The sequence below is a fragment of the Camarhynchus parvulus genome, chromosome 28, assembly GCF_901933205.1.
Source record: "Camarhynchus parvulus chromosome 28, STF_HiC, whole genome shotgun sequence".
NCBI lineage: Eukaryota > Metazoa > Chordata > Aves > Passeriformes > Thraupidae > Camarhynchus > Camarhynchus parvulus.
The window spans coordinates 5,291,653-5,314,152 of NC_044598.1; the positions used below are offsets into that span (position 1 = coordinate 5,291,653).

At 55.3% G+C, this 22,500-nt stretch overlaps 3 protein-coding genes across 3 annotated transcripts; 2 read left to right on the top strand and 1 right to left on the bottom strand.

Moving 5' to 3' along the window:
* The first annotated feature begins 1,269 nt into the window (after positions 1–1,269).
* Positions 1,270–3,524, top strand: POLE4 (DNA polymerase epsilon 4, accessory subunit). The gene is made up of 4 exons (XM_030966728.1): positions 1,270–1,570; positions 2,379–2,463; positions 2,750–2,791; positions 3,098–3,524. The coding sequence occupies exons 1-4, from the start codon at positions 1,367–1,369 to the stop codon at positions 3,109–3,111; spliced, it is 345 nt and encodes a 114-aa protein (XP_030822588.1). The 5' UTR covers positions 1,270–1,366; the 3' UTR covers positions 3,112–3,524.
* A 10,570-nt stretch (positions 3,525–14,094) lies between these two features.
* LOC115914347 (bone morphogenetic protein 2-like) lies at positions 14,095–16,486 on the top strand. The gene is made up of 5 exons (XM_030966831.1): positions 14,095–14,359; positions 14,474–14,610; positions 15,032–15,154; positions 15,521–15,719; positions 16,080–16,486. Exons 1-5 carry the CDS (start codon positions 14,095–14,097, stop codon positions 16,484–16,486), a joined length of 1,131 nt encoding a protein of 376 aa, XP_030822691.1.
* Positions 16,487–18,555: 2,069 nt separating this feature from the next.
* On the bottom strand, positions 18,556–22,220 carry LOC115914252 (potassium voltage-gated channel subfamily V member 2-like). Its single transcript, XM_030966676.1, has 2 exons — positions 20,782–22,220; positions 18,556–19,409 (listed from the first exon to the last, which is right to left on the bottom strand). Exons 1-2 carry the CDS (start codon positions 22,030–22,032, stop codon positions 19,143–19,145), a joined length of 1,518 nt encoding a protein of 505 aa, XP_030822536.1. The 5' UTR covers positions 22,033–22,220; the 3' UTR covers positions 18,556–19,142.
* Positions 22,221–22,500: the final 280 nt, after the last annotated feature.

A 22,500-nucleotide genomic window follows, 5' to 3' on the forward strand; every position in this document is an offset into this window, starting at 1 on the left:
CACCTCCTTGGTGAAGACCACCTGAAGCATTCTGGACAAGCCTCTCTGAGGTGCCCTCCCTTGAAACCAGCAGCTCTTTCCTAACAGCTGTGAGGAGCTGTATGCAATTCCAGGAAGTTGCTTTTGCCTGATGAGACGTGGTGAGACCGCACGAGGAGGAGGAGAAAGAGGAGGAGAAGCAGCTCTTGGTACGCTGCTAGTTTGGCTCTGCTGCTGTTTGACACTTGCCGCCCACCAAGTCCGGCTGGCCATAAGAGGAGAGCCCCAGTTTTGGGAACCGACTGCAGGATGCGAGGGGATGGGAGCAGGAGGGTGGGCAATGTCCTTGTGTGATGGTGGCCCAGGATTCCTCTGCAGGTCAGGTCTCAAAGCTGCACAGGACTTGCAGGGTGGGTAGGTGCAGAGGGTGCACAGCTGAGCTCTGCGGCAGCACAGAAAAGCTGGGTGAGGGCCTGTGGCTTCCTGGAATTAGGCTCTTCATGGGGGACATGAGCTCGGCTGAAAAGCCTAATTCCTCTGGGAAGCAAGGGGAAGCTGTGCACCGCAGGGTGCTGTGTTGGGCCATCACAGTGTCACCGTTTACTGCCTCTGAGGCAGGAACGGTCTGACACCCTGGCAGGGGTGCTCTGGCCTGCTGGTTGGTGCTGGTGTCCCTGCGCCAGGATCTGTGCGTCCCTGCAGCCCTTTGGGACCGTGTCCCACCAGCAGTGCCCGAGGCGGCTCCTACCTGCAGGTGGTTTAAAGATAAGACACAGTTTGAGGACATGGGGAAGGCTGGGGCAAACACCCGTTGGCCAAGGGAGGTGGTCCTGGGGGTCCTGTGGAGGGTGGTGGGTGCCCTGGGGAGCATTGGAGGGCTTGATCCCACCAGCTGGAGATGGGATGGAGAGGGGCGCTGGGAGATCCCAGAGGGGACCCACGGGGAGCTGACTCTGGGGCACAGCACGGACAGACCGCAGTGACGGCCACCCCCTACCTGCCCCACTGCTCCTGCCGCTGCAACGGGGAGGGCACTGTGTCCCTGTCCGTGCTGGGGCACGGGGGTGGCAGGGAGGCACCGAGGGCCGTCTGTGGGGAGCACCGGGATGGGGGTGGCGGGGAGGCACCGAGGGCCGTCTGTGGGGAGCACCGGGATGGGGCTGTGCGGGCTGTGTTAGGGGACATGGTGAAGGGGAGGATGAGGGGCCGTGAGTGGGGATGGGGTGAAGGGGAAGCTGAGCCGCTGTGTTTGGCGCCGGCCTGAAGGGGAGGAGGAGGGGCCGTGCTCGGGGCCGGCAGCGCCGCGGGGCCCGGCCGAGGATGCAGCGAGGCCCCGCCGAGCGCGGCCCGGCCCCGCGGCCCCGCGCAGGCGCAGCGCTCGGGCGGGATGGCAGCGGCGGCGGCCGTGCCGGGGCCGGGACCCGCGGAGGCGGCGGCGCCCGGGGAGGAGGCGGCGGCCGCGGGGCAGCTGGGCCCGGGTCCGGCCCGCCTGGCCCGGCTGCCGCTGGCGCGGGTGAAGGCGCTGGTGAAGGCGGACCCGGACGTGACCCTGGCCAGCCAGGAGGCCGTGTTCGTGCTGGCGCGGGCCACGGTGAGGGGCGGCCCCGCGGGTCCTGGGCCCGGATCGCTGCGGGGATGCTGCTTGGTCTTGCCCAGGAGGTTTTCCCTTCTCTCAGGGACCCGCGGGGCGGTTGCGGCCGGCCCGAGCTGGGGAAGGGTCTGGAGCTCTAGGAGCAGCTGAGGGGGCTGGAAAGGGGCTCAGCCTGGAGAAAAGGAGGCTCAGGGGGGCCCTTGTGGCTCTGCACAGCTCCGTGACAGGAGGGAACAGCCGGGGGGCTCGGTCGCTTCCCCCAAGCAGGAAGGCACAGGACAAGAGGAAATGGCCTCAGGCTGCGCCAGGGGAGGTTTAAGATATTGGGAAAATTCCTTCATGGAGAGAATTGTCAAACTCTGGCACAGGCTCCCCGGGGCAGTGACCATCCCTGGAACTGTTCAAAAAATGTAGTGCTTGGGGACATGGGATGGGAGTGAGCGTGGAGGTGGTGCTGGGCTGATGGTTGGACACAATGATCTTAGAGGTATTTCTCCTCCTGAAGGATTCCATGATTCATCTCCTGAGCACAGGACACCTTTCCCCCTTCAGAAGGTGCCCTGGGAGCCCCTGGTGTGGAGTGGGCCTCCCAGAGAATGTGGGAGCTTACCAGCTTTCTCCCTCACTGCTTGTCCTGTGCATCGCTGTCCAGCCATTTCCTTTGGTATTTTCAGACCTGTTTACTAAGAATGGGTAATGTTAGGATGAAGATTCTGATCTAATCCTGAAGCCTTGTAGGACCTTTCTTTTTCCTCGGGGTATTCTCTCTCTCCTCTCCTGTGTGAACCTGTTCTGTTTTGCCTTGCAGGAGCTGTTTGTTGAAACCATAGCCAAAGATGCTTATGTGTATGCCCAGCAAGGGAAAAGGAAAACCCTGCAAAGAAAAGACCTGGGTATGGGAGCATGTTCTGTGCTGTTCTTACCAAAGGGTTGCTCTGATGGGGGATTTGCCCCCGTGTCTGGAGGTGCTGAATTATGGATTTATTCTTTCCCTGAAGATGGCAGAGAAAAACTTCTACCAAAGACTACAGTAATAATTTCACACACCATCTCCAGAACAAATGAATCTCTTTGAAATTGGTCACTGTGCTGTGATGTAATTTCAAATGCTGCAGTTTGAAACAGATGCAAATATCGAGTTGGTTTATCTATTTTAATTGTTCTCAATTTGCTTTTCAGATAATGCCATTGAAGCTATTGATGAATTTGCTTTTTTGGAAGGTGAGTTTCTACTTGATTTCAGTATTTTGTGTAATAACCTACTTAGGAGAGAAAGAACTGAATCATTTGCAAAGCTCTCTGTGTCCACATCCTCAGTAATTCCTAGTGTGGCTTGCAGTGCCCCTCTGAGCACTGGAATGGCTGAAGCACGTGCAGTAGTTGGGGTTTTTTTGCTGGATTTGGTTTTACTCATGTGATTTGCTTAAAGTTACTGCATTTTCTTTTGCCAGTTTGTAAACAAGATTTATTTGTTCACAGAATTGCCCTTCTAATTCTTGAGACTATAATATGTTTTTTCATTTTCAGGTACTTTGGACTGAGGTGGACAGAAACAGAGCTCTCTGGAGAGACTGCAGAGGTGGTGTGAGATGGAAAACAGGATGCTGAGAGTTCAAAAATAATTCCTAGAATTGAGACATGGCAACCATGATATTTTTTATAAAGTTGAAGTTATTGTAAGTTCTTTATTTAAAATGGATATTTTTTCATAACTGTTTTGTATGTCCCTTCCCATGTGGCTGCCGTGCAGCTCTCTGCTCTGGCCAGGTTACACAGCAGTTACTCCCAGTAGCAGTCCCAGCCTCTCTGGATACTCAGCAGCACCACGGAGCTGTGAACAGAGAGTGGCTTGGCTCAGGTGCCCAGGCACAAGGAATTTTTTTTATTTAAATGTGGATTTTGTTAATATGTTTGTCTCTTAACACAATTAAATTGTTGATGTTGTTGCTGTTGAGCAGCTGTGCTGATTCCTGCTCTGGGCTGGGGTTCCTGTAGCCTGGTGGGAAATGGTTTAGTTTTGATAGGATGCCTTCTCTAGCATTTTGGTTTTGCTAATTGTTTTCTCAAGGCATCCATTCCAGAGAAACCCTCCAGGAGCTGGGGATGAGCAGGGGAGCTCGGCTTGGCCCGAGGCCTGTGCAGCTTCTCTAAGTGTCTGTGACTGTTGCACTTGTAAGTAATTGTAGGAAAAAACCCCAACCCAACCCCGCAAACCTCATTTTGAATGCCAGGGGAGTGTCCATGATGCCATCACTGTTCTCCTGTGTGCTCTCACTCCTGAATCTGGCAAAACGTTTTCCCTGGGACCTGCATCTGTTCCCTGCCCTGTGCCCTGGAGGAGCTGGTGCAGAGACCCTGAGTTCTTGGTGAGGAGCTGAGTCCATCCTTGTTCAGGAGCGCTGCTGCCACCAGCCCTGTCTGAGGGGCCCTGGCAGCACATGGGCACCAGCACTGCCAGGAGGTCACTGGGGCTTTTCCACATTAGCTAGAGCTTTCCTAGCTGGAGTTAACAGCAGAACTGTGTGGCTGTGGGGGACATGCTGCCATCACTGCTGGGACATGTCCTGCTGTGTTCCCAACATTGTCCAAGTGCCAGCTCTGACTCCACTTGGTGTGGGTTGTCCCCAGATAAAACCATTGAATGGGATGAAGGAGGATGAAGGATGCATGTTCTTTCAAATGAGGGTATTTGAGAGTGGCTCCCAGTCACCACAAACTTAAATTAGTTTGGAAGTGGTGATAAGAACAAGGACCCCTCAAGGGAGCTTTCCCAGGCTGTCAGAAAATCCAGTGGCTCTCAAGAAACACTCAGAAGTTTGCTAAGAGCCTGATCCAGGCTGGGAGCACAATCCTGATCCTGTGGGAGAGATGCTCATTTCCCAGGCTGCTGAAGTGTTTGTTCAGCTCACAGTCGGGACATTTGCCAGGACATGTGAGCCTGTGTGGCTGGGAGCTGTTCACCTTCTCACCTGCCAGGGAGGGCAGGGGTAAGTGTCAGAGGTACTGGAGACTTTCCTGTGCTTCCCAAGGTGCAGCATTGCAGGACCCACAAGCTGTGCTCTTCCTCACAGGGCTCTTGCAGGTTCCCATCTTTGCCTGTAAGTTCCTTTTCCCTTCTTGGCCTTGGCACTGCTTTGGCCTCTGGCTGGGAGAGCAGGGCTGTGCTGTGGGGCTGTGGTGGGCTCTGCTCACACGTGGTGCTGCTGTGGTTGGTGTGTGCTTTCCACAGTGAGCAGCACGGAGGGGTGGCTGCCCTTGGCAGGCAGTGTGGGGTTTGTGTCAGGAGAAGCTGCTGTGCAGGAGTCTGGGGGTTTAGTGCCCATGAGCTCCTTTGTGCTGTGGGAGGGGACTCCTTTCACCCAGCTCTGCAGTAAGGTAGAAATAAAGAGAGCAGATAAACAGTGAGAGAAACAGTGCCAGAGTGTTTTCCTGGAGTAACTAAACAGGGTGTTTGGCCCACCCAGCCAGGGTCAGATGTGTCATGTCTATCTGTAACAAAATTTCTTCTTTGTGCTGGAGGCATTTTGTTCAGGACAGGGAGCAGCTGGACCTGTGCTGGGCATTGAGTGCCTCATCCCAGCTCAGGCAGAAATGGCGGGGAATTGTACCTAGGGTAATGCTGGGCTCAGGGGTTTGTGACTGCAGGTGCAGGAGCTGTCAGCAGAGTGCAGGAGCATGGGAATCTGTTTGCAGAGAGGGGCTGCTGCAGGAGGCAGAGCCATTTCCTCCGTGTTGGGCACGGTGCGTTCACAGAATCATGGAGTTGTTTGGATTGGATGGGACCTTAAAGCTCATCTTGTTCCACCCCTGTCACAGGCAGGGATACCTTCCACTATCCCAGGTTGCTCCAAGCCCTGTCCAACCTGGCCTTGAACACTGCCAGAGATGGGACAGCCACAGCTCCTCTGAGTTCCCCTTCACCCTCCAGAAACCAAGATTCTTGATGCTTCTACACTCACATCTTGCCCATCCCTCAGCTGTTTTTTTATGTTGAAGTTTTCCAAATGGCTTTTCCCTTGGGGGATTAAGGACAGAAGTGTGCTGGGGACCTGTTGCCCAGATAAGCCAACACTTAAACATCTTTCATAGCACGGGAATTGATGAGTAGCCTGACGCCAGTGTCTATTCCTTTGCACAAAGGAGCTCAGTTCCCTGGACCTGAGCTGTACCATGGTTGATCCTGTGTTTGAATTCCCTGTTTATTGCTGCATAAGTTTGAGGCAACTGCAGGCTTTTGCTTCCCAGGATTGATGTTGTAAGTGCTATCAGTAGGTAAACAACAAGATGCCCTGTAAAAGTAGAGAAAGCAGATGAAGTATAAAAGAGCTCCATTTGTTCATCAGAAAAAAGTCTGTGGCCTTCAGGAGCAGTCTGTGGGCCCTGTTGCCCTTTGCAGTGGCTGTAAGGACACAACAGCTTTACTCTCTGAGGTTTCTTAGGATTTTTCAGTGCACGAGAGTAGCACTTGCACAAATTTAACCTTTAGTGTTTGCCAAATACCAGCTTCTTGTGTACAATAGGAATGATAAAATTATCCAAATTAAGAGCTGTTACAAGCAGTGACAGCTTGTCAGCTCCAGAGACACCAACTTTAGAAGAGTAAATAATGATGAAAATGTAATCGTAGAATCACAGAAAATGCTGAGTTGGAAGGGACCTGCAAAGATCATAAAGTCCAAGTCCCTGCCCAGCACAGAGCCATCCCCAAGAGTCACATCATGTGCGCCAGAGCGTTGTCCAAGTGCTCCTGGAGCTCTGTCAGATTTGGTGCTGTGACCATTCCCTGTTGCAGTGCCTGACCTCTGTCTGGAGGAAGAACCTTTTTCTAATACCCAGCCCCAACCTCCCCAACATGACTTCAGCCCATTCCCTTGGGGCCTATTGCTGTCACCACAGAGGAGAGATCAGTGTCTGCCCCTCCTGTTCCCCTCACAAGGAAGGTGTAACTGCAATGAGGTCTCTCTTCAGTCTCCTGCAGGCTGAACAGACCCAGTGCCCTCAGCTGCTCCTCAAATGGCTCCTGCTCAAGCTCTTCACCATCTTTGTTGCTCTCCTTTGGGCACTCTCCAACAGCTTTGGGTCCTTCTGATCCTGTGGTGCCCAAAGTGCCCCCAGCACTGGAGGTGAGGCTGCCCCAGGGCAGAGCAGAGTGGGACAATCCCTCCCTGGGCCTGGTGCCCCCCAGCACAGGGGGGCCCTTGGGGCTGCCAGGACACAGCAGTGACTCAGATCCAACTTGCCACTGACCAGGACCCCCAGGGCCCTTCCCGTGGCGCTGCTCTCCAGCCTCTCATTCCCAGTCTGTCCCTGCACCCAGGGCTGCCCCATCCCGCTTGCGGGGTCTAGCATTTTCCCTTGTTGAACTGCATATGGTTGGTGATGATCCAGCCCTCTGATTTCCTGAGGTCTCTGCGGTGTCTCCCTGGCTTTGAGGAAGTCAGCAGCTCCTCCCAGTTTTGCATCGTCTGTGAATATGCTCAGTGTCCCTTCCAGTCCTGCATCCAAGACATTTATGAAGCTGTTGAAGAGCACTGGGTGAAGGATGGAGCCCTGCAGAACCTCACTGGTGACTTGTGCCAGCCTGATGTCACCCCAGCCACTGTCACCCTTCGTGCCTGACCCATGAGCCTGTTGCTCATCCATCCCATGATGTGTTAATCTGGCTTTGGGATGGACAGTTGGTCCAGAAGGATCCTGGGAGAGACAGTATCAAAAACTTTACTGAAATTCAAAAAGATTACATCAGCTGGCTTTCCTGGGTCAACCACGTGGGTCAACTTGTCATAAACGGTATGCAAGCAGTGTTTTGATGTGGGTGTGTCCCCTGGCCCTGCCCTGTGCTGCAGGTGAGAGGAGAGCCCTGCGTTCCTGCCCCGGGGTGCTGTGAGCCGGCCCGGCTGCACCGGGGTGGCTCCTGCTCCTCGGAGGCCTGAGGGAGGTGGGGGTGGTGGAGGTCTGCCACTGCAGCACCTGCCCTGAGGGATGGCTTCGGCTCCTGGCCCTGAAAACCTTTCCAGACTCTCCTTGGGAGGTCACAATTACCGTGAGGCAGTGCTCTGACCCAACCTACAGCGCAGGGAGAGCTCCTCTTCCTCCCTTGCTCCCTCCCTCCCTCTGGGAATATGGGAAGAAGCCCTCTTGTGTGATCAGCACCAGTGTCCAAGCTCAGGGCACCCAGTCTGCTGAGCAGAGCCTCTGCCTTTGGGAGTATTGGGGTTGTGTTTTGGGGTTGAGTTTCCTGTTGCTGGGCCTTTACCACACAGGTCTGCAAGCACAGTGATAATTCTCTGCTGTGTGTGTGGGTGAGGATGGGGATACAGGCACCTCATATACAGGGAAATGTCCTCTAGCCAGAGATGGAATCAGTAACCCAGGCTGGGAGGGACCTCGGGGGTCTCTGCTCCAACCCTCCCAATCAAAGCAAGGAAACCAACCTGATGATAAAAGCTCTGCTGGAAGCAGAGCACTGGAAAATTCAATTTCCTTACTGACACTCTAAAATGCCCTTTTAGTACCAGTGAACTACACTGCTGGTTCAAAAATCACTTGGAAATGGAGACTCTGAAAGAAATAATTCCAGATGGATCAAACCCTCCCACTGGGACAAAGCTGAACTCATTCATTGTGCACTGGTGAGCTGTCTCGTGAGTTCACTCATAAAATAACCCAGACACGTCAGTGGAGATGAACTGATTTTATCAGAATTGAAAGTGGTGTTGAAATGATTTACCACAACTGTTTGACAAATTCCATAGTCCTGGAATTTACTGATGTAATTTTTCTGGCATTTCTGAAAGCCAATCCGTTCAAAGCTGCCAGCAGCTGCTGCGGCAGGGCTGTGGCAGCGCCACTAGAGAGGGACAGAGACCGCGGCAGGGCTGAGCCGAGCCCCGGGAGCAGCGCAGGGCCCGGGAATTCATCCCACGATCCCGGGAGCCGGAGGGGCCGGGAGTGGCTCTGCCTGAGGCCGGGTCCCCTCCTGGGCAGCGCAGGAGGGCGGCACAGCTGCAGCAGCTGCTGCTTATCCAGCTGCAAGTGGAAAAGGCAATTAGGCAGCGTGAAGTGCTTTCTTCCAGAGCTGAGAGAATCAGCATTTACTTCCCAGACGTGTTAGTGGAAGGTGCCGGACAATTCTGTTGCCCCGGGGAGGGGAATTAATGGAGTGGGGAGGGAGAATCTCAGTCACAGTAATAGCCCAGGGCTGGCAAATGTGGACTCGCCGCCAGCTTCGCCTCTGCCCTAGGGCAGGTCTCTGCACTTTCCTTTGGCATCTTCCCGCATAAAGTCGGGCTGATACTTTCAGTGTCATGGTAAAAATTTGGAATCATCAGAGGAACGGAGCGGTGGTGGGGGGCTGGAGGAGTATGTTAAAATCTCACCCAGAATCACTGACGTCCAGAAATCCATTGTCATTTTGTGTCCCACCCTTAAGGCATCCCAGAGATACTTGCTTTCAGAAATCACTTTTCCTTCCCCTGGAAACAGCTCCATCCTGGAACAAAGAGATCTCCTCCAGCAGCTGCTGAAGTAGTTGTGAGGGGGCAGGAAACTCTCAAAACCCGTTCAAAGCCAGGAGCCAAACAAACCCCGAAGGATGTACACCCAAGGGCTGGGGCAGGGCAGGACCTAGATAGAGCCCAAACGCACTTGGCCATCAGCTCAGCCATCCTTCTCCCCCTCCTCTAGCTCATGCAATGCAGATTTTTAACCCTAATTTACTTGGTGAAGGGAGAAAAGCCAGGAGATTTAGCACAGAAACAATATTGTTTCTTTCTGCACAGAACATCAGCTCAAGGCTGAGCCACGCAGGACAGTCAGTGCCTCTGCCCTTCCAAGGAGATGTCATTGCAGCTGGAGGACCCTTGTCCCTTCTCTCCAGTTGCTGAGCCCCTGCCTGGGCCACCCTGCAGTGGTGGCATGTCCTGGTGTGGTGGTGACACAGCAGCAGGGATGTGGCTGTTGGTGTGTCCACCCACAACCCAACCCCCAACCAAACCGGGAATGTCAAATCCAGACAGAACTGCTTTGTGCCCTGGGAATTTTCATTGAGTTAAAGCTGGAATAGGGAAAGAAAAAGCAAAGCAGGATTTTGTTCTGCACCCCCAGAGCTGGGGTCACTGTCCACCTCCCCCTTCCAACCCTCTGGTACCAGCCTTCCTTTATCCCACACCCCAGAACTGGGGCATTCCCTTCCCCTTCCCCTTCCCCTTCCCCTTCCCTTCCCTTCCCCACCCTGGCAGATGCCACGCCTGGTGCCCATTCAGAGCAAACCTGTGCAGGTGCCTGGGGAATGCATCTCCAGGAGAGCCCTTAACCCTGGCTCCAGCATCAGAGAAGCCCATTCAGGGCACAGTCCCTGTTAAATCCAGAGGGAAATGCTGAATGAGTTAATGCTAAATCACATTCCCCCATCCCTGGTGTGAGAGTGTGGCTCTGAAAATGTGCTGCCTTCAATATTTTGTGTTCAAATACAGTTTTTCTCAGCGATAACGTGCTCACTCCCCACAGCTGGGGCTTTCACAGGGTCAGGGACAGCAGTCACAACTTGCATCCACAATAACCTCCCTTTCCTCATGGTCTGAAACTGGCATGGAGGAACAAAACCTACCACTAAGGCCCCAAGCTGGTGAAGGAATGAGCCCCAAACTCCCAGCTGGGACCCTGACACAGAGAACAGCCTTTTGGCACCCAGTGGGTGCTGGATGCCTAAAGCTGGGTGGTCTGTGCTGCCGCCACAGGAAACTTGGGTGCAGCTCCAGGTTCATTTTCCATTTTGTTTCCTTGCAGATGGACTTTTCTGTGTGCCCACAAAATTCAGCACTGCTCTGGTCAAAAACTCACGTGGTGGGGAGATGGTTTAGACCCTGGAGAACTGCGAAATGAAGGAAAAATGTGATTGTGTCTCCCAGGTGGAATACTATGAAGTTGTCCGGAGCTCTGCAGGACACAGGGAGGAATGGCTCAAGGTGGCTTTCCAGGGGTTTGGCTCCTCTCTGGTGGGCTCAGCTGGGCCCTCATGTGGGGTTTGAGCTCCTAGGTGGATGTTCTAACATCGGCAGCTTCACACTAGCATCAAACTAGAGTGGTAAAACCCTCACATTTGTATTCTCTTGTGCTATAAAATGTATTGTGCTGCCACTAATTCGTGCATGTATCAGGGCCATAAAGAAACAAATGGCTTTTTCTTTGGAGTGAGGATTTCTTTAATAAAGTAACTAAGGAACAATGATATTTATTTTAAAAAATATTTAGTTGTTAGATATGTCTTCAGTTTAACAGAGACCCGACTGTCTAGTTGAGTATACCTTTGTGCACAGGGGTTTCTGACTCAAAAACCACTGCTATGCCCCCAAAATACTTCTTGCCAGCCGTGCCTTGCTGCTGCCCTTCTTTGGGGATGAATGAAGAGCCTGAGGCTGGAGGGAGGGTGGAGGGTCCTGAGGTGTCCCTGCTGAGGTGCTGCAGGGGATTTTTGTGCCTTTGTTTTGCAAATCTTTGCAGGAAATCGATGTGGGAAGGTGCTTGGGCAGCTGCTCCTCGGGGGATCCCTGCTTGCTTAGGTAAGCACAGCTGCCGGGCTCCATCCGCTCTCCTCCCGCACATCTGCACCCGGGCCAGGCGGGAGCTGCCCCCGTCCTCTCACCCAACGCATCTGCGGCTCCCGCGGGGGAACACGGAGCAGGGTTTGGAGAGCACCCCAGCTCTCCCACCCCAGCAGGGTTTGGGGAGCACCCCCTTCTCACCCCCACACTGTGCCATGCCGGGGGGAGAGCCGGACCTGCCGCCATGGGGCTGAGTTGGGCAGGTGGCTGCAGAGCCTGTGCTGTCCCAGGACAGCAGACACAGATCCTGACAGTGGCTTCTGCAGCCTGGAATGTGCCACTCGTGTCCCTCACCTGCTGGCAAAGCTGCGTGGCAGGAAGAGCAGGGGGTTGCTGGGGCAGGGTGGGTCCAGGCAGGTGCTTCAGGCCGAAGGGGCAGGACTGTGTGTTGATTGTAGACATAAAAATATGTCCCCAGCACAGGAAGGACATGGACCTGTTGGAGCCAGAGGAGCCACGGAGCTGCTGCAAGGGCTGGAGCCCCTCTGCTCTGGAGCCAGGCTGGCACAGCTGGGCCTGCTCACCTGGACAAGAGAAGGCTCCAGGGAGAGCTCAGAGCCCCTTGCAGGGCCTGAAGGGGCTCCAGGAGAGCTGCACAGGGACTGGGGACAAGGCCTGGAGGGACAGGAGCCAGGGAATGGCTCCCACTGCCAGAGGGCAGGGCTGGATGGGATCTTGGGCAGGAATTGTTCCCTGTGAGGGTGGGCAGGCCCTGGCACAGGGTGCCCAGAGCAGCTGGGGCTGCCCCTGGATCCCTGGCAGTGCCCAAGGCCAGGCTGGACAGGGCTTGGAGCAACCTGGGACAGTGGAAGGTGTCCCTGCCATGGCAAGAATTGGGATGAGATGGGCTTAAGGGCTTTAAGGTCCCTTCCAACCCAAACCATTCTGGGATTCTTTGCATGCAAAGGGAAGCAAATCAAACCATGCAGGAAGAAAGAGCTGCTCTGCTCAGCCAGGGGGTGGTGACAGTGGAGTTACTCCAGGAGTAAGGAATCGATGCTGTAGGAAAAATGCTGCCTCCCTTCTCCCCCATCCTACTCCAGAGCGTCTGCCCTTCTCCTGGGTGTGAACAGAAGGTCCAGGATGTGGGGGCCGGTGGTGTACTGGGGATGCACTGGGGATGCATTGGGGATGCATTGGGGATGCATTGGGGATGCATTGGGGCTGTACTGGGGATGCACTGGGGCTGTACTGGGGATGCACTGGGGATGCACTGGGGCTGTACTGGGGATGCACTGGGCTGTACTAGGGCTGTACTGGGGATGCACTGTTTTTTCTCTAACTGCAGGGAGTTACAAGACGGAGAGGAAGGCCTGCTTTGGGCACAAGCTGCCCCGGGACGCGGTGCCTCTCACGGCTCTGACAGGCACAGGTTCCGGACCAAGTCCGCACCGTCGCTGCCATCCGGGAGTGCCGGGGTAGCGGGGCTGGAAGCTGCGGGTGGGGCTCCTGAGACCCCGCCAGACTGTCTGTGGGATATGTAAATGAGAAAACGCTATTTTTTTTTTTAAATAAAAGCTACTTTAACCAGCGGGTATAAATGAACCCTCTACAAAATGTTTTGCAGCTTGTAAAATAAACATCGTGAGCAATTTGCAGGTCCTTGGGGCTCCGCTGTGCAGCTCCACGGCCCCTCCGCATCCAGCATCCCCGGAGGATGCAGCCGTCTGGCACGGGCTGGGGGTGCTCGAATTGGCTGCTCCCGGTTGAAACTGTGGAGCCGGAGACAGGAGAGGGAACCGGGAGCTGAGCGTGTCGTGGCAGAGCTGTCTCCTCTGCAGGCACCCCCAGATACCCTGTGGGACATGCTGCTGGTGAGCTGGGAAGAGGAGGGACAGCATCTCGGGGATACCCATAGTTTCCTCTCGCCATTAACTCCAGCCAGCCGGTGCCGCTGTGCCTGTTCTGCATAATTAACAGCCCTCTGGGTTGGAATAAACTGTGGGCACCGCTGGACGTTAGCCTTCACCTTGTCTCCCATCAGGTGGTCCTAGCAGGGCTTCGGCCGGTTGATGAATTAGTTAATTAATGCTAATTTTTCCGTTAATTCCCATGGCAGCTGTACAGTGTGTCATGTCCACCTGCAGCAGCTTAGTTTCTCTGTGTGATTATGGAATAAGACCTAAAGCATTCGCTTTTATCCCACTAACCGGATATTTCGTAAAGTTCAAGTATTCAGGAATTAACAGCAAATGCCTTTTAATTCCCCGGAAGCCAATAGCCTCTTAAAAAAACCAAACAAGACAAAACAAAAAATAACAAACAAACAAACAAACAAACAAACAAAACCCCCCAAAACCAAAACCACCAAACAAACAAACAAACAAACAAACCCAAAACCAAAAAACCCCCCAAAAACGCTGGCTTAGGGTGCTGCTGCTGCTGCTGCGGTGTGACCCCACACACAGCCCGGGCTGCCCCCACCCTGCACGCTGACAGGGACATGGTGTGGGGACACCAGGGGGACACTGAGCCCCCGCCACGATCCTCGCTCTCAGCACGGCTGAGAGGGGCAGGACCGGCCCGGGCGGGGGATGCTCATCTTGATGGGCTGCATTCCTCCACACAAAGGTCCTCCGATTTGTCCCATTAGTGCCATCATTAAAATCCAGTTAGTCTCCTACGGAGAGCAAATGCAGCCCAGCCAAGGCCCTGGCGAGGGGCTGCTGGCCCCAGAGCCCCGTTTGCCTGGCAGCCCTGGGAGTGCCTGGTGAGCCGTCCTGCCTCCCGCTTGTGTACTGGGGCTAATTGATGCAGGGGGCCCGGGAGCCGGGCTTCTCACCTTGTTAGCATGGCAATTAGCTCTCTTTACCCTCCTGATTGCTCCTGTGCATATTTCACTCCAGTCCAGCTTTCCAGTGAGTTATAAATGCAGCACCAGGGAGGCCGGGGGAGTCGTGCAGGGACAGCGAGCACAGAGCCATGCTGCGGACTGTCCTGCTGCTGCTGCTGGCCCTGGCCCAGACCGCGTGCCCGAGCCCAGCCAGCGTGGCCATCCGGCGGGCTGAGGCGCTGAAAAAACTCCTGGAAGTCTTTGGCATGGAAGACCCGCCAGCCCCTCCAACTCACTTCAAGCAGCCGCCCCAGTACATGGTGGATCTATTCAACACTGTCGCCAACGCGGATGGTGTCACCAAGAACCCTGACATCCTGGAGGGCAACACCGTCCGCAGCTTCCTGGAGAAAAGTAAGGGCGGGAGTCGTCCCGTGGGGCTGGGACGCCTCTGTGGGGAGGGGCTGAACGCTGCCGGTGGCGGTGCCGCCCCTGGTTCTGCTCTCCTCAGCACATCCTTCTCTCCAGCTCACAGCGAGGAGATGCGGTTCCTGTTCGTCCTCTCCAGCGTGGCCAAGAACGAGAAGATCCTGACGGCAGAGCTGCACCTCTTCCGCCTCTGGCCGAGGGTCACAGATGGGCCCAAACGGCAGCACTTCTGCCAGGTGAGGAGAGGGATGGGGATGGGGATGGGGATGGGGATGGGGATGGGGATGGGGATGGGGATGGGGATGGGGACGGGGATGGGGACGGGGATGGGGACGGGGATGGGGACGGGGACGGGAATGGGGATAAAGCTGTCCCCCAGCCTGTGCCCAGGGGTGCCACGGGCACACTGTGGTCATTTGCCTGCAGTGGGAACACAGCCTGGCTCTAGGATCACATGAACAAATGTTTCACAGAGAATCATGATGATTTAACTGTGGCAGGTTCTTAAATATCCTTTTGGCTTGTGCAAACATCAGCAAAGGCACACCAAGGTTGTTACAAATCCATGCCGATAACTCCCCGTCTGCCCCCACACCTCTGTCCACGGTCAACCCCTCGGGCAGAATACGTCGGGGTGATCACCTTTGCCTTCCCCAGGTCAATGTGTACCAGGTGCTGGAGAAAGACAAGCCAGACACCCCTGGAGGGAAGAAGCTGCTGGCAGCACGGCTTGTCTCACTGCAAACCTCGGGCTGGGAGGTCTTTGCCATCACGCCAGCTGTGAGTCACTTTTCCTCTGTTTTCACCTTTTAGGCTCCAGTGTAGTTTCCTGTCTGCAGTCTCTGCAGTGACATGGGGGGAATACATCCTCTGGGAGGGAGAGGAAATAGTCCTGCCAAGAGCCCCGGGGCTGCTTCATCCTTCCCCAAACTTGTCTCACTGCTCTGCAGGGTGTGCTGGTGCTGGCTCCTGCCACAGTGTCCCCTGTGCTGCAGCCCCGGAGCAATCCCTTCCCATGGCACACAGAGTGTGGCCTCAAGGGGTCCTGGTTCACCATGTCTGGCTGCTGGCCTGGGGCCTGCCTGTGGGGACACCGGCGCAGTGCCTGTCCCGGTCCATGTGACACATGTGGGTTTGGCTCCCCAGGTTCATGACTGGACCGAAGATGAAAGCAGCAACCAGGGTTTGCTGGTGACAGTCCAGAGCCGGGGGGGGAGCCCACTCGACCCCCCACCGCTGCAGTTTGCATCTGGCCGGGGCCACCACGAGAGCAAGAAGCCCATGTTGGTGCTTTTCACGGACGATGGGCGTCGCGGAGCGTCGCTGCCCACAGCCGGCTCCCCAGGTGGGTCCCACACGCCTGGCACGACTCGCTCGGTGCCAACATCCCTTCTCAGGAGGTGCTCCCCACAAGTGGGCTCCTCAAATCCAAACCTCCTTCCCTGGCTGCTGGGAGAGGCTCTCTCCTTTCTGGTGTAGCCTGCTCAGGGGTGTTGCCTGCTTGCAGATGTGAAGCTGGATTTGAGTTTGCCCGTAAGACTGAGGCTGTCGCCTCCTGTTGCCTCTGTCTGGGCTGGTGACAGGCTATGATCAGAGGGTTGCAGACAAAACCTGTGGGGAGGAGTGGCTGGGGGGGCTGCAGTATCTTCTCCCTCCACCCAGGCTCACGCAGTGGCCAATGACATTGGATGCTCCTTTCTGACAGATTTAACATCTCAGACTTCCGATCTCCCTGCCAAGATGCCGGTGCCCAAGCCAGGCAGGTCGCGCAGTACACGCTCCCTGGGCCGGCTCCAGCCCTGCCAGAGGCATCCTTTGTCCGTGGACTTTGAGGAGATTGGCTGGTCTGGCTGGATCATCTCACCACGGGGGTACAACGCCTTCCACTGCAAAGGCTCCTGCCCCTTCCCTCTGGGCGAGAACATGCGGCCGACCAACCACGCCACAGTGCAGTCCATCATCAATGCCCTGAAGCTGAGCGAGGGCGTCAGCAGCCCCTGCTGTGTGCCCGACAAGCTCTTCTCCATCAACCTCCTCTACTTCGACGATGACGAGAATGTGGTCCTCAAGCAGTACGATGACATGGTGGCCGGGAGCTGTGGCTGCCACTGAGGCAGGAGGAGCAGGGGCTGGAAACACCTGCAGGGGCGGCAGTGGGGCCGCACCCGCTCCCTCCGGAGCATCAGTGGGGTCTCTGTCCCACAAACCCTCTAAAAGAGACTGGGACGAGCAAAGCAAGGGAGTGCTGGGTCTGCCCAGGATGGCGTCACCCCCTGACAGGGCCAGCCAAGGAAGGCTCAGGGCCAAGCTCTGATTAAGCCAACCCAAAGGAGCCCGTGTGAACCAGCAGCCCCAGGGCAGCAGCTCCATTTGGAGTGCCCTGTGCAGGGGCATGAGTGTCTCTGCCCATGCAGAGGCTCCTGCAGGCTGTACTATATGTATATAGCAAGAGCACTAATATATGACAGAAACCGCCTGTACATTGTCCTGTAAATGTCTGTACATTCCTGCATCGCTGTGACTTGTAAAATTAATTCAGAGCAACTATTTAAAAGTGCTGTTCTCCAAAGGCTGCCTGTGGACTCTGAACTGCTGCCAGGAGCAGGGCAAGCAGACATCTCACAGGCACAGGGAAGGGGGTGCACATGGAGGGATGAAGATCCAGCTGCAGCGCAGTCTCCAGGGGCAAGGGGATGAGGTGGGTGTCCCCATTCCTTGAAAGCTGAACGATCTCAGGACCATCAGCCTGCAACTGGGGGTGCAGGGAGATGAGCAGGCGATGGGGGTGCTTGGGGGAATGTGGTGACGGGGTCTGGGGTGGGATAGGGGTGTCTATAGAGGTGCCTGGAGATGATGCTGCTGGGGCGGGTGGGTGGTGGCTGTTGAAGTTTAACCCCAGATGGCAACTAAGCACCATGCAGCCACTGGCCTCCCCCTCCACCCTGGTGGGATGGGGAGGAGAATCAGAAGAAAAGGTAAAATGTTTGGGTTGAGACACCCAATTGAAAATTCAATAATGGAAATAAAATAAAATATAGTAATGTTTAATAATATTTGTAATGAAAAGGGAGACACCAAAAGGAGGGAGTCATAAACCCCAAGACAGACAAATGATGCCCAATACCCAGTTGCTCAGCAGCCTCTGATCTGTGCCCAGCCTGTCTCCTAGCAGCAATTGGCTGCTGAGAGGTCAGTTTGTGATCAAGAATATTCTCACCCTGAATCTAAAATACAGCATTGCACCAGCCCCTGCCAAGAAAATGAACAATATTGCAGCTGAAACTAGGACAGTGGGGCAGGAGAGCTCTGGGGAAAGATGGTCAGAGGAAACTGCTGTGCCCAGAGAGAATGTTCCTCATGGAAGAGAAATGGGGTTGGAAACCAGAGCTGCCCAAGGCTGTGGGGTCAGGTCAGTGCTGGGGAGGTGCACAGAGGGTGGGTGTCATTGTGGGTTACTGGGGAGTGGGTTTAGGTGTTGGTGGTCAGCACAGGGGTCCCCTCACACCTGGTGGCACAGCCCCCTGCAGTCCAGCTCTCAGTAGGAGTGTGGCTGTCCCTGACAGAGCACTCAGCTCCTCCAAGTCTCTTTCCAAGTTTCCAACATCAGCAGCTTAGCCACAGCCCCGGGCTGATACCAGGAGTCCCCTGGCACCTCTGCATCTCCAGCTCACTAGTGAGTGAATTGTACCCTGGCCTGGCTGGCACCAGTTTCCTCCCCCTGCTCACCTGGAAGCAGCAGCAGCAGCTCTTGGCCCTTCCCCATGCCAACCCTCCCTGCAGTCTGAGGTCCCTCTCTCCATCTCACCCAGAGGAAGGGTATATCCCTTCACGAAGCCCTTTCACTGGACACAGTCACACAGTGGAGGGCAAATCCTCGCCCTGTGCCCCTCAGATATGTTCCCCACTGCCCCCCATGATGTGAATACAGGGCAGAGCCAACTGGTGTGTCCTGATCATATGCACATCCCAGCTCCAATTCCAATACACCCAGGCCCAGGTGTCTCATTCCAAAACTAATGTATGGACAGGCTCATCTGCATCCCTGAGAGCCCTGTCCTTGCACTGAGGGACTTATGAGCCCTAGGGAGATGTCCCCTCCTCACCCTAAATGATGAGCAGTTTACTGAATCACACACAGTGGCTGGACAAGAATCCATGACAATGAAGGTTTGGGCCTGGTTTATTAAATCCTGTTCCTGGGGGTGCTCTGGCTACAAGTTCTGTGTGCCTATAGTGCCTGTGGGTCCCACCACAGCAGCACCCCAAGTCAGGACCCAAACTCCAGGGCAGTGGGAAGAAGAGCAGATTTGGCTGGAAGGATGCATGGCTGTAAGCCTTTCCTCTGGGCCTTCACTCAATACTCCACACTGGACCAGGCCTGGGCTGCTTGGCTGGGAGGGAGTCACAGGGCCCTGGGCAGGGGGAGCCTGTGTGTGTCCCACTCAGCAGGGAATGGAGCAGCACCTGCACATGAGTCACACTGGGCTACCTGCCTCACACAGGTGACAGTTCAGTCCCATCCTCACTCCCCGTGATGTGAGGGTGCCCCTTGCCTCAGCCCAGGGCAGACAAACAGCCCTGACTGCTCTGCAGGACAGCATTGCCCAGCAGCAGCAGTGAGAGAGGTCCCAGCTGGGAGCAGGCCCCTGTGCAGCAGCAGAGCCCCAGCACTGTTGTGACTCTGCCCATAGCTCGGAGCCTCCCTGGGGGACAGGAGCTACAGGGAGAATGGCCAGGACAGGGGATGTCTGGGGTGGGGAGCCTGTGCTCAGCGGTAATAGCGGGGGTCAGCTCTCCAGCACTCTGAGAACTTCCGCAGGACTCGCTGCTTCAGTCGGATCCTCCTGGAAAGCTGAAGTGACTGGCTCATCTCATGGGCCTTCAGCTTGGCATAGTAGTCAGAAAATTTGTTGTAGAGGATGGAGATGGGCATTCCATTGAGGATGATGCCGAAGGAGATGCAGACAAATGCCACCATCCTGCCGAGAACTGTGTCAGGCACAGTGTCTCCGTAGCCCACAGTGGAGAGGCTGACCTGTGCAGGGACAGAAAAGGATAAAATCTCATGGGAACAAGCCCAGCAGACCCCACTGGCTGGTGCTGGAACTCACTCCCTCCCACCCCTCTGTGGAGCCACCTGTCCCCTGTGACCAGTGCCAGACCCTGACCCTGATGGCAGCCAGCTGAGCTGTCCACTCTCCAGAACCTGCAGGGCCAGGGCTCCACTGTCCAGGCTGTGCCTAGCAGGCCTGCAGAGATGAAGGAAATGGCTGGCTGAACCCAAGAAACACAGATCAGAGGCCACACCCTGCTCCCTCACTGCTTTTGTGTGTGTCTCTTCAAAGGCAGCTGGACACTCCTGAGCTGAGCCTTCCCCAGCAGGCAGCATCTGCGGGAGCTTCCTTCCCCCTCAGAGCCGTGGCTCCAGAGCTTCCTGGCTGTGAGCTGCCTGGCCCCAGACAAACAAAGCTTCCTGGAGCCTCCCTCCAGGAGAAACAGAAGCATTGCCTGGGAATGAACCATGTTTAGTAAATGGGGAGCAGGGCTAGGGTGAGATCTGAGGCCAGAGAGTTTTGGGCTTGGCAGCGAGCTGTGCTCCCAGGGGAAGGCTCAGCCTGGGATGTTGAAATGCTTGAACCTGGTGATGTTGCTCTTCCTCGAGGAGGGATGACTTTGAACCAGACAGCCTTCAGCAGCCAAAGGGGATTATAAGAGCAGAAGTGATCTGTGGGATCGTTTAATCTGTAAATCAAAATGTCCTCATAACCTGTGGCTCTCAAGTGCTTTAGCTGCTCCCCATCTTGGAGGTAATGCCAGGTTTATTACAGTGCTCAGCTCTGCAGAGCTGCCAGCTCCTGGCACAAGCAGGGCAGTGAAGGGGCAGCACATGCCAGTGTGTGTCCACTCTCATGACACGGGCTGAGGCACAGTGTGACTGTGGGTGCTACACGCAGCCACAGTCACACTGTGGCTATGGGTTCCCCATCTCAGACCCACAAGCTCTTGTGCCCCTTGAGCTCAGCAGGGCTGCAATGCTGCCCAGGCCTTAGGCTTTCCAGAGTGGCTGTCCCCATACCCACAGGCTGCATCCACTCAGCACTTGGGTCCCATGACAGATAAAGCTGAGTCACATCCCGCTTGTTCAGCTCAGGCCTGGAGGTTCCCAAAGCACCACCTCTGTCCCACCATCCCACCCTAGCACCAGCTTTTGAGCCTCTGGGCTCAGTCCAAACCTCTGACTCCTTTTCTCAGAGCACCAGGACACTCCCACCGTTACTGAGCTGGTGGGAAGCCTGGGCCCTTCCTGCCTCCTGCCCAGCAGCAGCGGTGAATCCCCCGAGCACTGGGGCAGCCCCTCCCTTCAGAGCCTCCCCCACCCCCTGTGCAAGAAGCTGCTCACACCTTACCGCTGCCCACCACCACGCGCAGGGGATGCTGGTGAAGTCAGTGCCAGGGACATCATGTTCCACCGAGTGTATGAGAGCAGAGAAGGTGAAGACCCCCATGGCAATGAAGAGGAGGAGGCAGCAAACCTGCTGGTAGCACTGGCGCATGGTGAAGCTGAAGGCCCGGAGGCCAGTGGAGTGACGTGCCAGCTTGAGGATGCGGAAGATCCTCATGAGCTTGATGAGCTTGAGGACTTTGCCCAGCTTGCTCACATTCTCCACCTTGTGCAGCTCCTCATGGTATTGCATTTCTCCATCATCCAGATTTTCAAAGAGAATCTGGATGTAGAAGGGCAGGATGGCCACCAGGTCTATAGCATTAAATGCTGCCCGCAGAAAGTTCTTGAAGCTGGAGGAGGATATGAGCCGCATGAGGTATTCAGAGGTGAAGAAGATGGCACAGATCATCTCCATCTGCTCCATCCACATTTTCCCTGTCTTGTTTTTCATCTCCTCCACTGTGCTCAGTGTCATGCCCACAATGGAGATAAGCACAAAGAAGCTCGACATGACAGCAATGATCTTGGCTGGGACAGAAGAGTACGGGTTTTCAATGAGGTTCCAGACCATCTTCCGAAACTGACCCAGAAACTTGCCATCAAACTGCGTCCCTGATTCCAGGGGCTCCAGTTCTGCCTCCAGTTCCTTCTCTATTTTCAGGTACTCACTGACTTCATCTCGCTTTTCCTCTAACAGGATCCGGCAGCAGCGTTGGGAGTATTTCAAATGGATTCCCCAGTACTCGATTTCCTCCACAAAGTTACTGGGGCACATCTCATCCATCACCCACAGGACCCCACTGCGGTAGAAGTGGAAGATGTAGTGGAAAATGGAAGGATCTCTATCAAAGAAGTACTCGTTCTTCTGCACCAAGTAGTCATCACAGAGCTGCAGCTTCTTCACGGGGTCTGTATAGAGCGCCAGCTTCCCAAGCCGGGTGATGGGGTATTGGGCAAGTACCTTGCAAGCTATCTGGAACAATTTGCCACCCACATTAATGTTGAGCAGATACTTGTTCCTTTGGATGGGAGTCTGGCTCTTCTCCTGGTTACCATCTGCCACATTCTGCATGGAGTTCCATTGCCTTACTAGGCTATCCTGTGCAAATGGGATGTAGGATTCCTCTTCCTCTGGGCTCCGGCAGTGGCCCCGGTGATCCCTGATCTTCAGGCTGGCCGAGAGACTCGCGCGCCTGGTGCGCTGCTGCCTCATGGTGCCCAGGCTCCCGCAGCAGTGACTCCTGTTCCCGGCCACAGGACAGCAGCTCTGGCTTCACGGGAACGCTCCCATGGCCACACGCTGACTGGGACAGTGCTGCCTGAGGGGCACAGCTGTGTCCCAGTGCCACGTGGCACCTGCTGGGGTCCCAAAGCCGATTGCTGATCAGATTGGAGTTTGCATTGGAGCAGTTGGAGGCGGTCAAGTGCCCGCTCCTTAAGACACTAATGAGATTGAGGCACTAGTCCTTTATGTAAGGAACTATTTCTAGCTCTGCACTTCTCTTTTCCCTTATTCTGTTATTATTAGCTGTTTGCATTTGCTGGATGCTGTTTCCTGGAAGGACATCCATGACAGCAAACTGGAAACAGCACAAACTTGCCTCAATTTGCCCCCTGTTGATGGGACAGGAAGGTGCAGACATGCAGGATTTGTACTGGCTTTGTATCCCCACACCAGATG

Excerpts from the sequence above, each read along its gene's own strand:
- POLE4 (XM_030966728.1), top strand. The coding sequence starts at position 1,367 with ATGGCAGCGGCGGCGGCCGTGCCGGGGCCGGGACCCGCGGAGGCGGCG. Across the intron at positions 1,571-2,378 it reads TCGTGCTGGCGCGGGCCACG|GAGCTGTTTGTTGAAACCAT; the intron begins GTGAGGGGCGGC and ends TTTGCCTTGCAG. Across the intron at positions 2,464-2,749 it reads CCTGCAAAGAAAAGACCTGG|ATAATGCCATTGAAGCTATT; the intron begins GTATGGGAGCAT and ends TTTGCTTTTCAG.
- LOC115914347 (XM_030966831.1), top strand. The coding sequence starts at position 14,095 with ATGCTGCGGACTGTCCTGCTGCTGCTGCTGGCCCTGGCCCAGACCGCG. Across the intron at positions 15,155-15,520 it reads TCTTTGCCATCACGCCAGCT|GTTCATGACTGGACCGAAGA; the intron begins GTGAGTCACTTT and ends TTGGCTCCCCAG. Across the intron at positions 15,720-16,079 it reads GCCCACAGCCGGCTCCCCAG|ATTTAACATCTCAGACTTCC; the intron begins GTGGGTCCCACA and ends CCTTTCTGACAG.
- LOC115914252 (XM_030966676.1), bottom strand. The coding sequence starts at position 22,032 with ATGAGGCAGCAGCGCACCAGGCGCGCGAGTCTCTCGGCCAGCCTGAAG. Across the intron at positions 19,410-20,781 it reads GCGCGTGGTGGTGGGCAGCG|GTCAGCCTCTCCACTGTGGG; the intron begins GTAAGGTGTGAG and ends GTCCCTGCACAG.